General features: G+C 38.4%; 1 protein-coding gene across 4 annotated transcripts in view; it reads right to left on the bottom strand.

Moving 5' to 3' along the window:
• LRRC28 (leucine rich repeat containing 28) overlaps positions 1 to 17,690 on the bottom strand; it is a 160,541-nt gene that overhangs the window by 13,146 nt on the left and 129,705 nt on the right. For 3 of the 4 annotated variants that reach the window (XM_034667928.1, XM_034667931.1, XM_034667929.1), the window contains 2 exons: positions 9,826 to 10,001; positions 8,005 to 8,164 (listed from right to left, as the gene is read on the bottom strand). In XM_034667928.1, the coding sequence (XP_034523819.1) occupies positions 8,005 to 8,164; positions 9,826 to 10,001 (336 nt within the window). Of the gene's footprint in view, positions 1 to 8,004; positions 8,165 to 9,825; positions 10,002 to 17,367; positions 17,420 to 17,690 lie in introns of those variants that run through there. The other variant, XM_034667930.1, reaches the window with a different exon arrangement.

Genomic DNA, 17,690 nt, shown 5'->3' with positions numbered 1-17,690 from the left:
GAAACTATAAAACTCCTACAAGAAACATGGTATAAACAAGGGGAAATCTTCTTGACGTTGGACTTGGCAATGATTTCTTGGATATGACACCAAAAGAACAGCAACAAAACTAAAAAATAGGTCAGTGGGACTACATCAAACTAAAAAGCTTCTGCTCAGCAAATGACACAATCAATACAAGGAAAAAGCAACTTAGTGAATAGGGAAAATATCTGAGAACTCGTTATTTGATAATGGGTTAATATCTAAAATAGAAGGAAGTTCTATAACTCAAGAGCAAAAAACAATCTGATTTAAAAATGGGCAAAGGACTTACACAGACATTTCTCCAAAGACATAGAGATGGCTAACAGGTATGTGAAAAGGTGCTCAACATCACTAATCATCAGGGAAATACAAATCAAAACCACAATGAGATCTCACCTCATACCTGTTAGGATGGATATTATAAAAACAAAACAAAACAAAACAAAAACAACCAAAAAACCAACCAAACAAAAAATACCAAGTGTTGGAAAAGATGTAGAGAAATTGGAATCATTGACTACTCTTGGTGGGAGTGTAAAATGGTGCAGCTGCTATGGAAAATTGTATGGCAGTTCCTCAAAAAATTAAAATAGAACTATCATATGATCCAGAAATCCTCCTTCTGGGTACATAACCAAAAGAATTGAAATCAGAGTCTCAAAGAAATACCTGCACGCCCATGTTCATTAAGGCATTATTCACTAAAATATCCAAGAGATAAAAACAACTTCATTCTCCACTGATGGGTGAGTGGATGAAGACAAGGTGGTCTAAATATACAATGGAATATTATTTAGACTTTTTAAAAAAAAGGATGTCCTGGCATAGGCAACAACATGGACAGACCTGCAGGACATTATGCTGAGTGAAATAAGCCAGTCACAGGAAGGACAGCATTTCACTTATATGAGGTATCTAAAAAACTAAGACTCATCCAAGCAGAGAGTAGAATGGTGGTTGCCAAGGGCTGGGGGGAGGAAGAAATGGGAGTTGCTGAGTTTCAGTTATGCAAACTGAGCTAGTTCTAGAATGCTGCTGTGGAATGTAGTGCCTATAGTTAAATAATACTGTACTGTGCACTTGAAAATTTGTTAGGAGGGTAGATCTCATGTTTAAATGTTCTTGCCACAGTTTAAAAACCCAAGTATACAGAGTACCAATGATCTGATTCAACGGGACCTTAGTTAAGAAGTGAATTTAGAGAGATTCTACCTCCTAAAATATTACCAGTGGTCATTTCTAGTGGTAGTACTTCCATTTGAAGTAGTTTCCTTTTGCAGAATTGTATTTTCTAATTTTGCTTTAATGATAATGTATGAATTAAACAGATATACTTTGTCTCCCTCTCCCCCCAAAATAAAAATAAAAAAGAAACCACTGGTCTTACTAATGTTTTAATAATTAAACATATTTTTAATTTCTAAAGCAACACCAGTTTGTTGTAAAAATTCAGTTCTACTCAAAAGAAATCACTGTTCTATTGAAAGCACTTACTATATATAGTGTATATATATTCATACCCATATTTGACAAACACTGGATTATGCTATGCAACCTGTTTAAAAACTTTTTTTTTTCCTCTTTGCTTTTTTCCTTTCTTTTTTTTCTTTTAGAGAGGGAGGGAGGGGGGATGCAGGGAGAGAGAGAATTTTAAGCAGCCTTCACACCCCATGGGAGCCTGATGTGGGGCTTGATCTCACAACCCCAAGATCATGACTCGAGCCAAAATCAAGAGTCAGATGGTTAACCAACTATGCCACCCAGGCACCCCTAAAAACATTTTTAACTAAACTGAAAAACTGTTGCTAAAGAATCTTTTCTTTTTAAACCTGTATAAAGTTTTAAGCAAAAGATTTTTTTTTTTAAATCCCTCTAGATATATTTTTCAAATTGTTGGTTTGGTGTATTTGTAAAAATACATCCCCACTGACAATATTCAAATGATTCTATAGTATATAGAATTGAAAATTAAAGTCCCCCCTGACTACCCTGCTGGAGCTTTTAGTGCACACACACACATATTTCAAAAGTATCTTGCTCAGAATATTAGAGCGTATCTTCATTCATGCTATATGGTGATTCAATTAGTAGCTAACTGCAGCATAGCGTCTGAAACACAGACTTGAAGCAAGTCTGCTAGGGTTCAAATTCCAGCTCTGCTAGGAGACCTTGGCCCAGGTTCTGATATTCCTGTGCCTCAGTCCCACCTCCCCCCACCCCCTATAAAATGGAGATTAGGTTGAACCATATGTAAATGCCAAGGCACATGACTGCTATGATTCAATCTTGTTTTTAAATTTTTTAATTAAAAAACATTTTTTTATGATTCCATCTAATAACAGACCTATCTTATAGTACTTGGAGAAGTAATACAGCTCAGCTTCTGAGCTGGATCTCCTGACCCCTAAGGCCAGGAAGTTCTTTCCATTCCAGCCTACGGCCTCACTGCACAAAAGCAGAGATGTCACCAGACCAATACCGGAGTGTACGCTGTAGTATCTGTTACAGCCAAACCTTCCCCCATTGATATGGGAAGAACCACTGGGATTCTGGGCCATTTGTAGGCTCTGTTCCAAAAACATTCTGGTGATTTAAACGAAACCTTTTGAATGTCTATGATGATTAATTTTAGTTGTCAACTTGGCTGGGCTGTGGTGCTCAGCTGTTTGGTCAAATACCAATCTAGATGCTGCTGTGAAAGTCTTTTTTAGATGCGATTAACATTTAAATCAGTAGACTTAGAATAAAGCAGATTACGCTCCATGATGTGGGTGGGCCTCATCCAATCAGTTGAAGACCTTAAGGACAAAACAAAGAGGCAGAAAGACTTTTCTTTAAGACAATGACCTGCTTGGGGGTCAAGCCTATGCTCTGCAGAATTCGGACTCAAGACCACAACATCAACTCCTGAATTTCCAGCCTGCCAGTCTGCCCTATGGTTTTGGATTTGCCAGCCCCCACAACTGTGTGAGTCAATTCCTTAAAATCAATCAATCTCTCTATATACAGATATAGATATGGGTTCTGCTTTTCTGGACAACCCTTAACTAACACAGATACAGCTACTGGGAAGTGAGAAGCTGCTGTAACAAATATTTAAAAATCTAGAAGTGGCTTTGAAATTGGGTAATGGGAAGGGGTGGAAGAGTTCTCAGCTGCATGGTAGACAAAGCCTATACTGCCTTGAAGAAACTGTTGGTAGAAACGCAGACATTAGAGAGTATCTGGTGAGGCTCACAAAGGAAAGAGGGGAGCTGTAGACAGAGCTTCTACTGTTTTAGAGAATACATACATTGTCGTCACCAGAAGGCTATGTTGAAGGTGTGTTTGCTGAGGTTTTGGACAAAAAGAGGGAATGTGTTATTAGAAGCTGGAAGAAAGGTGACCCTGGTTATAAAAAGCACACAGGACTTGACTGAATTGTGTTCTGCTGGATGGAAAACAGAACTTGTAAGCAATGAACCTGGATATTTAGCTGAGGAGATTTCTAAGCAAAGGGTTGAAGGCATGGCCTGGTTTCTCCTTGCTTACAATAAAATGGTAGAGGGGGGAGCTAAGTTGAGGGAACTATTAAGAAAAAGGAAACAGAATTTGAAGATTTGGAAAATTCTCAGCCTACCCATATTGTACATAATGAGAAAGCTTGCTCTGGAGAGAACACCAAAGGACAACTGTTTATACGATCAACCATTTCAGTGGAAATGCTGTCAGCTTGGACTGAAGGGTACAGAGATGGGACAGAATGAAGAAAGGCTATCAGGCTTCTGGAATTCTCCCAGAAGGAAAGGGGCAAGACAGCTGTCAGGAAAAGGGAAGAATGATCCCGGGGATGGGGCAACTTTCTTGGTTTTAGAGGGCAGGGCTCCACCCAAGGCTGAGGGGGGGCACCACCGTGGTGGACCCAAAGGACAGAGCATCTAGCCAAAGAATGTGATTCTCGAGCATTAAAATCTAATGGATTTTGCCCTTCCAGGTTTTGGACTTGTTTGGAACTCATTACCCCTTTTTCCCTTCCAATGTTCTCCCTTTTGCAATGGGAATGTCTATCCTATGCCTGTTCAAACATTACATATTGGAGCAGATAACTTGTTCATTACTGGAGAGGAGTCCTGTTCCGGGATGAATTATACCCAAGTTTCACCCATCCCTGATTTAGATATTTAAGATGAAATTTTTGAACTTATGAGTTGATGTTGGAATGGGTTAGGATTTTGGGGGTGTTGGGATGGGATGAATTTATTTTGCATGTGAGAAGGCATGCATTTTGGGACCAGATTGTTTTTTTTTCCAGATTCTATTATTTATTTATTTATTTATTCATTCATTCATTCATTCATTCATTCAATAGAGATAGAGACAGCCAGCGAGAGAGGGAACATAAGCAGGGGGAGTGGGAGAGGAAGAAGCAGGCTCATAGCAGAGGAGCCTGATGTGGAGCTCGATCCCATAACGCCAGGATCACACCCTGAGTCGAAGGCAGATGCTTAACCACTATGCCACCCAGGCGCCCGAGACCTGATTGTTATGGGTTAAACTGTACCCTCCCAAATTCGTATGTTGAAGCCTTAACCTCCAATGTGATAATATCTGGAGTTGGGGCCTTCTGGAGATAATTAGGTTTAGATGAGGTCACGAGGATAGGGCCCTCATAATGGGATGAGTGCCCTTATGAAAAGAAGAGACACCAGAGAGCTCATGTGCATGTGCTCACAATCTCTCTGCCACACGAGGCAGCAAAAAATCGGCCATCTGCAAACCAAAAAGCATGTTCTCTCCACACCCTGACCACGTGCACCCTGATTTCAGACTTGCAGCCTCAGAACTGCGAGGAATAAACTTCTGTAGTTTAAGCCACTGAGGTACGGTATTTCCTTACGGTAGCCTGAGCAGAGTAATATGGTGACATTATTTGGGATCAGGTTCACTGCAGGTGTCATTAGTTAACTGAGGATGAGTCAGTAGTTGGGCCCTAATGCAGTATCACTCGTGTCCTTAGAAAGGGGGAAGGTGTAGACACAGAAACAGACACAGAGTAAGGATGATGTGAAGCCAAAGGGAGAAGACAGCCATCTCCAAGCCAAGGAGAGAGGCCTGGAACAGACCCTTCCCTCAACAGCCCTCAGAAGGAACTGGCCCTGCCAACATGCTGATTTCAGACTTCTCGCCTCCAGAACTGTGAGACAATAGATACCCTATTATTTAAGTCACCCAGTTTTGTGGCATTTTGTTGCGGCATTCCTAGCAAATGAATGCATACCTCTGAAAAACCTTGAGTAACCTGATTTCCTAATGGGAAATACAGAACTTGTGGATATCGTGATTGTGTGGGGAGAAGCCAGACACATTGTTATAATAACAACTAACCGTCTATGTTGATCTTCTCCATTTTAATAAATGAACATAAGTTTGGGGAATGAACATTTGCTATGACTAGAAGGATTCAAAGTCATGAATATACTAGTCATTCTTCTCTGTTATGGATATTTGAAGGTTTGGGTATCTATTGTTTATGCAAAATACTATAATTTCTTTTCACTGCACTCTGTATTAAATTTAGGTTGAAACTAACACTTGTATGGGACTTGGTATTTTAGAAGAATATCCAATATGTTCTTTTAAAATAATGCCAGATGTCCACATTAATTTAGGTATTGGCTGATACAATGTATTATTTTATGACAAGCAATGCAAACTAAACTGAATATATTATAAAACTTAAAAATATTATATCAAGACCTTTTAGGGTTTATGATATTAAAAATATTGATTTTATTTTCAGCAGTAAGCTACCGAATTCAAGTATTTGGTTTTCAGTTACAAAAGAAAGTACTTTAAAGACTATGATAGAAACTGATGTCAATGCTTTTAATACAATCTCCATAGCAACATGGGAAGGAACAAAGTCTGGTGGACCAAACGAAAGCCACAAACTCTCAATTTCAACCCTAGCATTAACTCACCACAGAAAGCCATGTTTATATCTTGGCATTTCATCTTTGCTATAAACACAGGCACTTCTGGCTTTGCTCAACAAACGGGCATTGCCTAAGTCCTATGTACTGGATATATTCATTTTATTAAGCTAATACTATCATATTTATGTTTTTGAAACGATGTCAGATTATTCACACTGAACTGAATTTCTAGGTTGTAGCAGAGCAGTAACAGTAAATAAAATATTCAAATACTGAATACACTCCCCAAATTTCACATAAAGATAACACAAAAAAATGACTTCATTTGAAGGATCTACTTTATTTTCACAAATTAATTACCATGATAAAAAGAGAGTTTATCTTTTTGGATAGGTATTCAGAAGTTTATCAGCTACTGACAGAGTATCCTGACCATACAGAATTGTCTTCATTTTCATATTTTCAGTAAGAAAATGTCCTCTGTAGAAAATTATACAATAATGCATAAGGGTTTTACTATAGTTTAATGAATTACGTAAGATTAACCTATGATGGTATCTTACTGATATGAAGAGCATTTGCTAAAAACACACACACACACACAAGAAATTTTTAAAAGTCTCTGAGCTAAAAAAAGAAAAAGATTAAAATAGTTAACTTTTACTTAGTATTTATTATATGCCTGGGCTCTTTCCATGAATGATCTCATTTACCCTCACGATGACCTTGTTAAGTAGATATTGTTATTATGCTCGCTTTATTAATGAGAGGCTGAAGCTCAGAGATGTCCAGTGCCCGGCCCAAGGGCTCCCAGGGGAGGAGTGGGAGTCAGGGCCTGTGCACCTGACCACAACACACTGTGCCAACTCCATCTGTTCACTTTATTCATGGACTAATATGCTCAGACGCTGACTCGGTGCTTTTAACTCTACTCTAAATGGCATTCCACTACATCTGGTGATGTGATGACCTAGGACTGGAAGTAGCAAATTTAGAAAGGTTTGGAAGAAGGCTTCTTGTGGGCAGGCACAACGAAGCAGGAAACATTAGAAATACAGAAAGTGGAAAGAGGAACTGAAAAGTCTAACAAAACAGGATTATCCAGGGTAGGAACAAGATAAATGCAGTTTTGCAAGAGAGTGGGGGGTAGACAGATAGTAGAGAGAACTACCATTTGTTGAACACCCATTATATGTCCAGGTTTTACTTTCACTGTCTGCTAATCCTCACAATGCCCAGCCCCCAGAAGGCTGTTCCATCCCCATTCTGAGACTCAGAGAAGTTCAGCAACCCCAGGCTCCCTCCTCATTCTCTAAAAATGCTTACAAAGGAAATTCTTCTTGGCCCTGAGTAGGGATAACAAGTTATCTGAAAAAGTTACTAACCCAAAATACCATCTGATGGATAAGTGAGGTGTTAACAGTGCTCTTTTTTTAACTTTGAAAAATGTAAACTTACAAAATCCTAAATTTAGAGTATCTATATGCTGAGGTTGTGCTAATGGGGGATTTTTCATTTGATGTCCTAATTTTAATTGTCTGGTTTTCTTTTTTTAAACTACGAGTATAGGGGTTTTTACTTGGTGAACATTCTTAGCAAATTCAAGGCACTGTGCCAAGAAATAGAGAGTGGCAAGAGAATGGCATTTGGAAGTGTTAGAAATTCAAAACAGAAACACACACACACAGGCACGATATTCAGCCATGAACTTTCAGTGAGCCATGCCAACTAACTAGAAGGGCTGGGCTGGTCCCATTATATAACAACTATTTTGTTCGTACGTTCCTTATTGCCTAAAGCCTATTGTGAATAAGGGAAGAGCAGGAAAACGCTCCTACAAAGAATGAGCTACTCTAAATAATATATACAATAAAACTGTTCTGTATATGATCAAAAAAGTAATAAAGGGAAGTCCAGTTTTCTCGTGATGCCGAACATGTGCTTTTGTTTCGTTCAGCTGTATCTCAGGAAGCACTCTGTGCACCTTGACAGCTGCTGGCTCAACAATACTTTCATGCATGGCCTCCACCCCTCGCCCAGGTGCCCACTTAGGCATGATTACCCCTGGTGCAGCCCTGCCATCGGCGTCTCTCTCAGGGGAAAGAGCTTGGGGTAGACAATCGTAAACATGGGCTCACTACACCGGTGACAGTGCCCCAGGGGGCAGTGCAGCAGCTCCAGGAGACTTCTGGGTAACGAGACTGGAGACAGAAAGTTCAAATCTGGAACACAAGAGAAAAATCCTGCATGAATTAAAAAAAAAATCAGATTTCCTTAAACGAGGCTTAAAATATGTTTCTTTGTTACTAAGTCAGTTCAGTTAGTTAAAAAGTACTGCATGTTGAAAATACTGTTATCTGATAGGCACTGAATTATTTGGAAATGAAAGATTTTTTAATACTAAGAGGAATACTTTTTTGATAGTAAGAGAAAAACCTAAATCTACTCTTTTAAGAGCAAATAGAAGCTGTCCTGAGGTAGAAGCAAGAAAAGAGTAAGACCAAATATTCTTTAAGAACAAAGATTAAAAAAAAAAAAGGCATTAATTTACCCAGAGAGGGTTTGTAAAACTTTCTGTGGGAGACTGAGAATAAAAAAGGACTGGCACTGAAGACTAACATTGACTGTCATTAACTTCCTAAATCGATTGGGCATTTAGCATTACTCAAGCCAAATTATATTTACTGAAAAGAATGAAAATGGGAAACAAAGAAATCAAAGAAATCAAAAGAAAAGAAAAATAATGAAACCAAGCTTTTCCTTGTTTCACGCCTGTGAACTGTCATTTATAGAGAGGGTGCCTCCTTGTCAGCCTGGCCTGAGCTATACAAAAGAAATGTTTAAAGCAAAACATCCCAGCAGCCCAGGCAATCTTGAGCACAAGTGTCCACTGGATTGCCACGGATGGTAAACATCCAGAAGACAGAGAGGGAAATGGTCACAACGAGGGGAAACCTAAAAATTACTGACCCATCGCTGGGAAGGAAATACAAATGATCTTCTCATCCTTTATATCTGTCTGGACTTTATCAATAACGATTTATAAAAATGGAATTTACCCATAGGTGAATAATTACAGTTTTCTTTCTAGTATTGAAAAATAATTTTGTGTTAGACAGTCCTAGAAGGCTAATAGGATTTGTTTTTGAATGGATCTTTACTTTTTTTAAAGCAAAGACTAAACATTTAGCAGTTTTAAAAACACTTGGAATGTGTCTTATTAAAATTGCCTACCGCTTTCTTACAGCATCTCCGCGATCCACAGCACAGCACCCATGAAATCTACATACCGCCAACTCCTCTCCAAAGCAAGAGTTAACACTCTGGAGTAATACTGCCTGAGACTCCTGGTGTTTCTTCCCCTTTAGTAGGTCATTCCTCGGATGTGAGGAGGCTGCATGGCTAAAACCTGCTCTGCTGGAAGGTACCCAACTTTGCTTTAAGGATAAGCCTTTGGCATTTTCCTTCCTTACTCAAGGAAAGTGCCTGTGCCAGCCTTCTCGCTTCCACCAGATATGTTCCCAAACACCAATTTCCTTCATTTAAACCACATGGTTTAACTTTTAACCTCAGTCCTTTATGACTGAAGACCACCTTTTCGCAAAACTCCCGTGTCTGTAGGGGGTGCTGAAGGGATCAGTGCTGATAAAATATTAAAACCGTTTTTTGTTTGTTTTTTTTTAACTAAGAAAAGTCCCATTGCATAACAAATGTGACTGTACTAATGCCACTGAACTGAGCCTTGAAAACTGGTTAAAATGGTAAATTTTATGTTATGTGTATTTTACCACAATAAAAAAAATGGACACCACAGTAGGGGGCACGAAGCACAATTTCTTAGTTCACCAGAGTAAGAGGCAGAAGGAGAGAAAGTCCCGGGTACCTTTAAGAAAACTGTGGTAGGTGTGATGGAGACGCCTCATGGCCAACTCTTGCAGAGGCAGGACGTGATCGTTCTCTGTCCCTATGGCCTTCACCTCGGCAGGGAGGAAAACGGTGAGCTGCCCCGATGAGAAAGAAAGCAGCTTTACCTCGGAAACTTGAATGGGAGCACCACAGCTGCAGAAAGACACATTCACAGTATTAGCCAAAAAGGAAAAGAATATATGTGCCAATAAAAATGTGTTAATCAAAATATACATTTAAAATCTTAAGACACTGCTGAATTGCCAGAATTCTTTTCAAAGTGAGCAGATGCTAGCCTGGGTTCCTTAATAAAGCCTGGCACAGAGATGTAAACTCATCAGTTGGAACTCAGCTATAGCACTGCTGAGGGCTAGTTCCTTCCAGGAAGGACAAACTCTGAAGGAACTTTCCTTCCTAAGATCTACACAATTTGCTCCGGAAGCTGCCTTTATCATCATTTTATTACCCTTTCCAAGTTCCTGCTTATTGAAATTTTCAAAAGGAAAGGGAAAAAGAGTAGAACTCTGTTAAGTTATAGCACTTTGGTTTAACTGAATTTTTGTGGTGGGGGGAAGAAACCCCACCAAGCAAATTAATTTTTAATGGTATAGGATAACTTTATTGGATCCTTCCATAAACTGTGGGGAAAATCTTCATAGAGAAGCCTACTGAATACACGAAGTTATATCCTAGGCCCTGCAACCACTCGTGGCCAGAAGGAAGGCAGAGGCAGCTTTGTTCCTACAGCTGCACGGTTGCCAAAACTGGGGAGTCTGACCTCAATCTACCTCCTGTCCGGGACCCACCAGGTTACCTAAAAGTCTCAAGACTTTTCTTCTCTAATGACAAACAGGTGCCAACAAACCTTGGCTCTCCAGATACCACATGAGGTAATCTCTCTGTCCTCGACTAGAAACAGGCAACGAGGGAGAGGGCACAGGCTTGGGCTGCAGAAGCCCGTGGCTCATTTGTTTGAGGTCCCTTCGCTAGGTCATTCCTCCCACCAGAAAATGTCTCCAGAGCATCAGCTCTACACCAGCCATTTAAAGATACTTAAAATCAGACAACAAAAAACAAAACAAAAACCAAACAAAATGACTCCCTTCCCTTGGAAAATGTAATAATTACAATATAATTGTTCTAATGTTGGGTCAGGGAAGACAGGGTGACCAACCATCCAGGGAATTAGGGGAGATCTTTTACAGAGGAAACAATCTCTGACTCAACTGACTTCACTCAACCAATTTCCCCACCTGGCTCGGCAGAAAGACCCTCGGAAGGCTACTCCGGGATGCCCGCCCGAGCAAAACCCATGTCCAAAAGGGAACCACTATTTCAAATTCGAACATTATAGTTTGGTTTTGCCTTTTTCAACAGCATGACATAGTCTGTCTCCGACTCCTTTTGTCAACACTGTATTTCTGGGATTCATCCGTGTTGCTGCACGTACATTTTCATTGCTGTGTAGTAACCGATAAAAATGTGGACTGTTGCCAGCGTTGGGCTATTATGAACACTTTTGTGTATGTTATTTGATACATACGAGCATACAATCCTGTTAGGTACATATGTAAGATCAGAACTGGGCTTATTATAATGACGAGAGACAGAGGATGAAAAGGTAAATATATAATAAAACAGAGTGAGAGGGGAGTGAGAGCTGTATTAATCAAAGTAGGTCTGACGAGGTGCCATCTGAGCCAAGACCTGACTGAAGAGAACAGTTGAGTCGGGGAAGAGGAACTCCATCACAGGATGACAGGCACCTTAAATTGAGGACAAGGAACTAAGAGTTCAGGGAGTCCAAAGCAGCGAGAGTTTGCAGGAGAGAGTTGCACAAAGAGAGAACTCTGGAGATCTGCAGAGGGTCCCCCTTGAGTTTCGGATGAGTATTTATCAGCACAGGCGTGTGAGGAAACTGTCTGGGACTGGAGAAAGAAGCAGCTGAAAAGATCAAAGGTTGATCTTTTTCATGCAGGGCTGAATACAGTGCTTGTTCTTATCAATCAGACTTGAACCTCACAGCTCATGATGCATTAGGTAGAGTGCATGGAAGGGTGTTATCTCAGTAGTGGGGAATAATTAGCACTAGACTGAACATTATTCTATTCCCATTTAACAAATCCTAAAAGCCCTATCTGAAAAAATAAAACTGTTTCCAGTGAACTTAATTGTGTCCCAGAACATATATCAAGAATAGTTGTATGAATACAAAGATATCCAGTATTCGATGGGGTAAAATTCACATTGTCCAGCATCCAACAGAAAATTACCAGATTTTCCAATGAGCAGGAAAATATGACCTATAACAAGAAAAATCATGCAAGTGAAATCAACCAAGAACTGACAGATGTTAGAACTGGCAGTAAAGGTCATTATCATAATAATTATAATTACTGCCTAGAACAAGGACATGTTATGTACAGAGCTCTCATCTAAAGAAACTGGAAATAAAAGAGCAAATTAAAACTTAACAGAAGAAAAGAAATAAAGAGCATCAATAAAATCAATAATACTACTAGGTATTTATCCAAAGGATACAAACATAGTGATTTAAAAGGGCACATGCTCCCCAATGTTTATAGCAGCAAAGTCCACAATAGCCAAAATACAGAAAAAGCCCAGATATCCATTGACAAATGAATGGATAAAGAAGATGAGGCATATATATACAATGGAATATCACTCAGTCATCAAAAAGAATGAAATCTTGCCATTTGCAATGACGTGGATGGAACTAGAGGGTATTATGCTAGGCTTAATAAGTTAGAGAAAGTCAAATACCATATGATTTCACTCATATGTGGAATTTAAGAAACAGAACAGATGAACATAGGAAAAGGGAAGGAAAAATAAAATAAGATAAAAACAGAGAGGGAGGCAAACCATAAGAAACGCCTAACTATAGTAAACAAACTGACGGTTGCTGGAGGGGAGGTTGGTGGGGGGATGGGGTAACTGGGTGATGGGCATTAAGGAGGGCACATGATATAATGAGCACTGGATGTTATATGCAACTGATGAATCACTATATTCTACTGCAGAAACTAAGAATACAATATGTATTAACTAAATTGACTTTAAATAAAGAACTTTTAAAAAAAGAAAATTAATGATATAGAAAATGGGACAAAAAAGAAAAATCACTTAAAAGTTGGAACTTTGACAAGATCAATAAAGTTGATAAATTTCTAACCAGCCCAATCATAGAAAAGACACAAATTACCAATATCAGGGATGAGAATGTAGACATTGCCCGGTTTCTATAGATAATAAAAAGGCAATAAGCAATTTTATGCTTATTTTGTCCTTGAAGGACAAAACTACCAAAGCTCACTCAAGAAAGAGGTAAAATGAACAACCCTATATTTATTAAAGAAGTTGAATTTGTAGTTAAAATGTTGGAATACTTCTCAACTCATTCTATGAAGCCAGCATTATCCTGATACAAAAACCAGACAAACACATTACAAGAGAAAAAAAACAAAAAAACCCATCACTCTTGAACATAGTTGGAAAAATTTCTAAACAAGATTTTAGCAAATTGAATTCAAGAATGTATCCAGTCACTATGACCAAATAAGGTTTATCTTACCAATTGAGACTGCATTAATATTAGAAAATCAATGTAATCCACTATACTAAAACTTAAAAAAAGAAAAACCATATAATCATTTCAACAGATACAGAAAATTTGCCTAACAAAATTCAACACCCATTCAAAAAAAATCTTAGCAAATTAGGACTAGAAGGGAATTTATTCATGTGATAAAAGCTATTTACGACAAAACAACAGCTAATGTTATATTGTTTCCCAATAAGTTCAACAAGACAAACATGTCTGCTCTCACTAATTCTATTTAACATTGTACTGAGCTTACAGCCAGAGTAACAAAGCAAGAAAAAGAAATAAAAGGCAACCAGATTTGTAAGGAAGAAGTAAAACTGCCTTTATTCCCCAAAAGACATTACTGTGTATGTAGAAAGTCCAACAGAATCTACCAAAAAAAAAAAAAAAAAAAAAAAAAAAAAAAAAAAAAAAAANTGTATGTAGAAAGTCCAACAGAATCTACCAAAAAAAAAAAAAAAAAAAGCAAAATAAAACAACAAGAACAACAAAAAACTTCCGGAACTATTAAGTGAGCTTAGCAAGTCTGGAGCACACAAGGTCAATATACAAAATTATTTGTATTTCTATATGGCAAAAATAATCGTTGGAAATTGAAAAAAAATTTAAATGCTATATATAATAGAATGAAAAATATGAAATAGGGATAAATCTGACAAAAGATGCCCACGACCCGTTCACGGAAAACTATAAAATACTGCTGAGAAATGAAGATATGTGTTGTGATCGTGGATTGAAAGGCTCAGAACTGTTAAGCTATTAATTTTCCTTAAATTGGTCTATAGATTCAACACAAAACCACAGCAGGTTTTTAAAAAAAAATATGAAACTCTGATTCTAAAATTAATGTGGAAATGCTAAACAATTAGAATAGCCAAACAACTTTGGAAGATAACTGGAGGACTAACAATACCTAATTTTAAGATTTATAGTAAAATTATGGTCATCAAAATGATGTGTTACTGGTGTCAAAACAGACCAACAGATCAATGGAGCAAAGAGAGTTTCTGGAAATAGACCCACATATTATAAGGACAACTAATTTTCCACAAAGGTTCAAAGGCAGTACAGTGGAGAAAGGATGTATTCTTAATAGATGGTGCAGGAACAACTGTATATCCATATGCAAAAAAAAAAAAAAAAANCAAAAAAAAAAAAAAAAAAGGAACTTCAGCCATACCTGTACCATATACAAAAATTAACTCAAAATGAATCATAGATCAAAATGGAAGTCCAAAACTTAAAAATTCTAGAAGACATCCCAGGAAAAAACCTTTGTGATTTGGGTTACACCAAAAGCAAGATCCATAAAGGTACAAATTGATAAACTGGACTTTATCAAAATAAAAAAAGTCTGCCCTTTAAAAGGCCCCATTAAGACAATGAAAGACAAGCCATGGACCGGGAGAAAATGTTTGCTAAGTATATATAAGATAAAAGACTTGTATCCAGAATCTATTAAAAAACTTTCAAAACTCTGTAAGAACACAAATACCCAAGTAAAAATGGGGAAAAGACTTATATAGACACTATGCCAAAGTAGACATATGGATGGCAAATAAGATAAGCAAAGATGTGCATTCTTATTCAGTAGAGAAATGCAATTTAAAAGCATAATGAAATACCACTGCAGAATAATTAGAATGGATAAAATTTAAAAGACTGACTATTCCAAAAGCGGCAAAAATAGGGAAGAACTGAAAATCTCTTATACTGAGGTGGGAATATAAAATGGTAGTTATTTTTTGAAAGTTTGCAGTTCCTTCAAAAATTAAGGAGATCTATGATCCAGACTCTCTAGATATTTATCCAAGTAAATTTAAGATGAGGACCATTAAAGGACAGTCTATATATGTCTATAGCAGCTTTATTTGTAATAAAGTAAAAAATTAGAACCAACACAAATGTCCACAACAAGTGAATGGAAGTAATCTGTGGTATATCCGTAGAATGGAATTCCACATGGTGATAAAAAGGAATGAATTACTGATACATACTACATCATAAGTAAATCTCCAAATCCTTATGCCAAGTGAAAGAAGCCAGACCAAAACAGAGAATATATTGTTTGATTGCATTCATATAAAACTCTAGAAAATACAAATTAATGTACAGTAACAGAACATAGATCAGTGGTTGTCTGGAGATAGGATGGGGGTAGAAGGAACAATTACTAAGGGGCATGAGAAAACTTTGGGAGTGATGGATATGTTTATTATCTTAGTTGTACTGATGGTTTCAGAGGGGTGTGTGTGTGTGTGTGTATGTGTGTGTGCGCTATATATAGAGATATATACTAGAAAAAGCAAAGCAAAAGCAAAGCAAAATAAAGTATGAATAGGATATTGAAAAACTTAAGAGCTGAAGTTGATGAAAAGGAAACAAAGAATAGAAAGTACAAATAAACCCAAAATCTGGTTCTTTCAAATAAAAAATGTGCCTGGCATGTACTGATTAAAGGAATAAGAGAGAAATTAAAAATATACAACATCAGAATAAAAGAGCAGCTGGGGTAACTGGGTGGTGCAGTCATTAAATGCCCAGCTCTTGGTGTCGGCTCAGGTCATGATCTCAGGGTCACGAGATAGAGCCCCATGTTGAGCTCTACACTCAGGGCCGAGTCTGCTTAAGATTCTCTCTCCCTCTGCCCCTCTCTTCACTCTCTCCCTCAAATAAATAATCTTTTTAAAAAAGGAATAAAAGAGGAACTAGTAAGACAGATATGAAAGAGATGAACAGATTTATAAAGAAGTTTCACTTCTTGTGATGGCAAGCCAGGTAACAGTAACCAACTGAAGACAATATCAAAAGCTGGATCAAACATCTGCTTTACCACCTCAGAGAGCATTCAGGAAAAATTACAGAGCCAAGATCCAAGACAAGACAGAACCTGAGGAACAAACTGGCATTTGGGGCTACTTCTTTCCTAAGGGTGTTTGTCAATTACTGAGAAGACTGCTTGCAAGCAGAGCGGCATTTCATAGCCTAAAGGGAGCTAGAGGGACAAAAATTGGTGTCCAGAGCCCAATAAGGCAGATGCAAGACTAAAAAATCATCCACACAAAGGGCTCCTGGAGTAAGCAGGAACTGAAGGTAGAGGCCAACTCAAGGACTGAGGCCTAACTTCAAATCATTTCAATTTCTGAAATGGATTTAAAACTGCCAGCAACTGAAAAGAGCCTGCAAACAGCCAGAAGGTCACTATATGGGTCAGAGTCCAGTTGGGAGGCAAAACCACACTGGGAATTTGAAGAGGGAAACTGTAAGAATTGTTAAGCAGAAAGAAGCCTCTAGAATTTAGGGAGCATGAACAAGAAAGTTACTTGGAAAGCTTCCCCCCTCTAGAGCTATGTGGGGGGCATGGCCGCCACAGGAACACGCAGTGCTGTGGAGGTAGTCCACAGAAGTGGCCTGTCAGGTAGCAGAGAAACTTGCTGGAGAGACTGGCCTGCTGCTGGGGGTGGGAGCAGGGTGGAAAACATGCTGAAGGCTAGAGCTGGTTCACAGAATCAGCTCCCTGGGTGGCAGATCACCAGGTAGTCTGCAAGAGTGGTCTGCCAAGGAACAGAGAAATTTGCTGGAGACTGTGGGTTTCAGCAGCACTGTTACCGGGTCTCCCTTTGCTAGCCACTGAACAGAAACAGCAGCCTGGAAGCAGGAAGAGAAATGCCTTCCTCCTATTCTGACCTTGAAGTATCCCTCCATGGCCCTCTATTGAAAAAGCCTTTTATTAATCCAGATGACGAAGGAAAAAGTTCTATAGGAGCCAGTTCCAGGGAAAAGGGTAGATTCGGAGTTGAGAAGCAATAGATTGATAAAAAGACACACTTAAGTCCTCTCTACAGGGAGATAATATTGAGGCCTAAGATAATATGACAGTTCTTTACATACCACGTCTGGCAGGCAATCAAAACTAACCAGGTACAAGGGTAGATAAAACAGCCTAAAAGAAAATCAAGAGAAACAACAGATATTAAATAAAGATTTTTAAAAAGATGCCAGATGATGGAATTATCTGATACAAACTTTACAGTAACCATTCTTAGTATGTCTAATAAGCTCTAAGATGGAGAATTTTGATGGAAGTTTTAACACATGTGGTGTTAAGACTATGAAGAAATCTGAGAGAACAGTATTCCAGATAGAAGAGAAACAGATGCAAAAAGGCAGGAGTCTCGTATGTTCAAGAAGAAGGAAGGAGGTACATATGGCCA

The sequence above is a fragment of the Ailuropoda melanoleuca genome, chromosome 9 (assembly GCF_002007445.2).
Source record: "Ailuropoda melanoleuca isolate Jingjing chromosome 9, ASM200744v2, whole genome shotgun sequence".
NCBI lineage: Eukaryota > Metazoa > Chordata > Mammalia > Carnivora > Ursidae > Ailuropoda > Ailuropoda melanoleuca.
The sequence above is the reverse complement of the archived record's forward strand: the minus strand, read 5'-3'. Positions and strand labels throughout refer to the sequence as shown.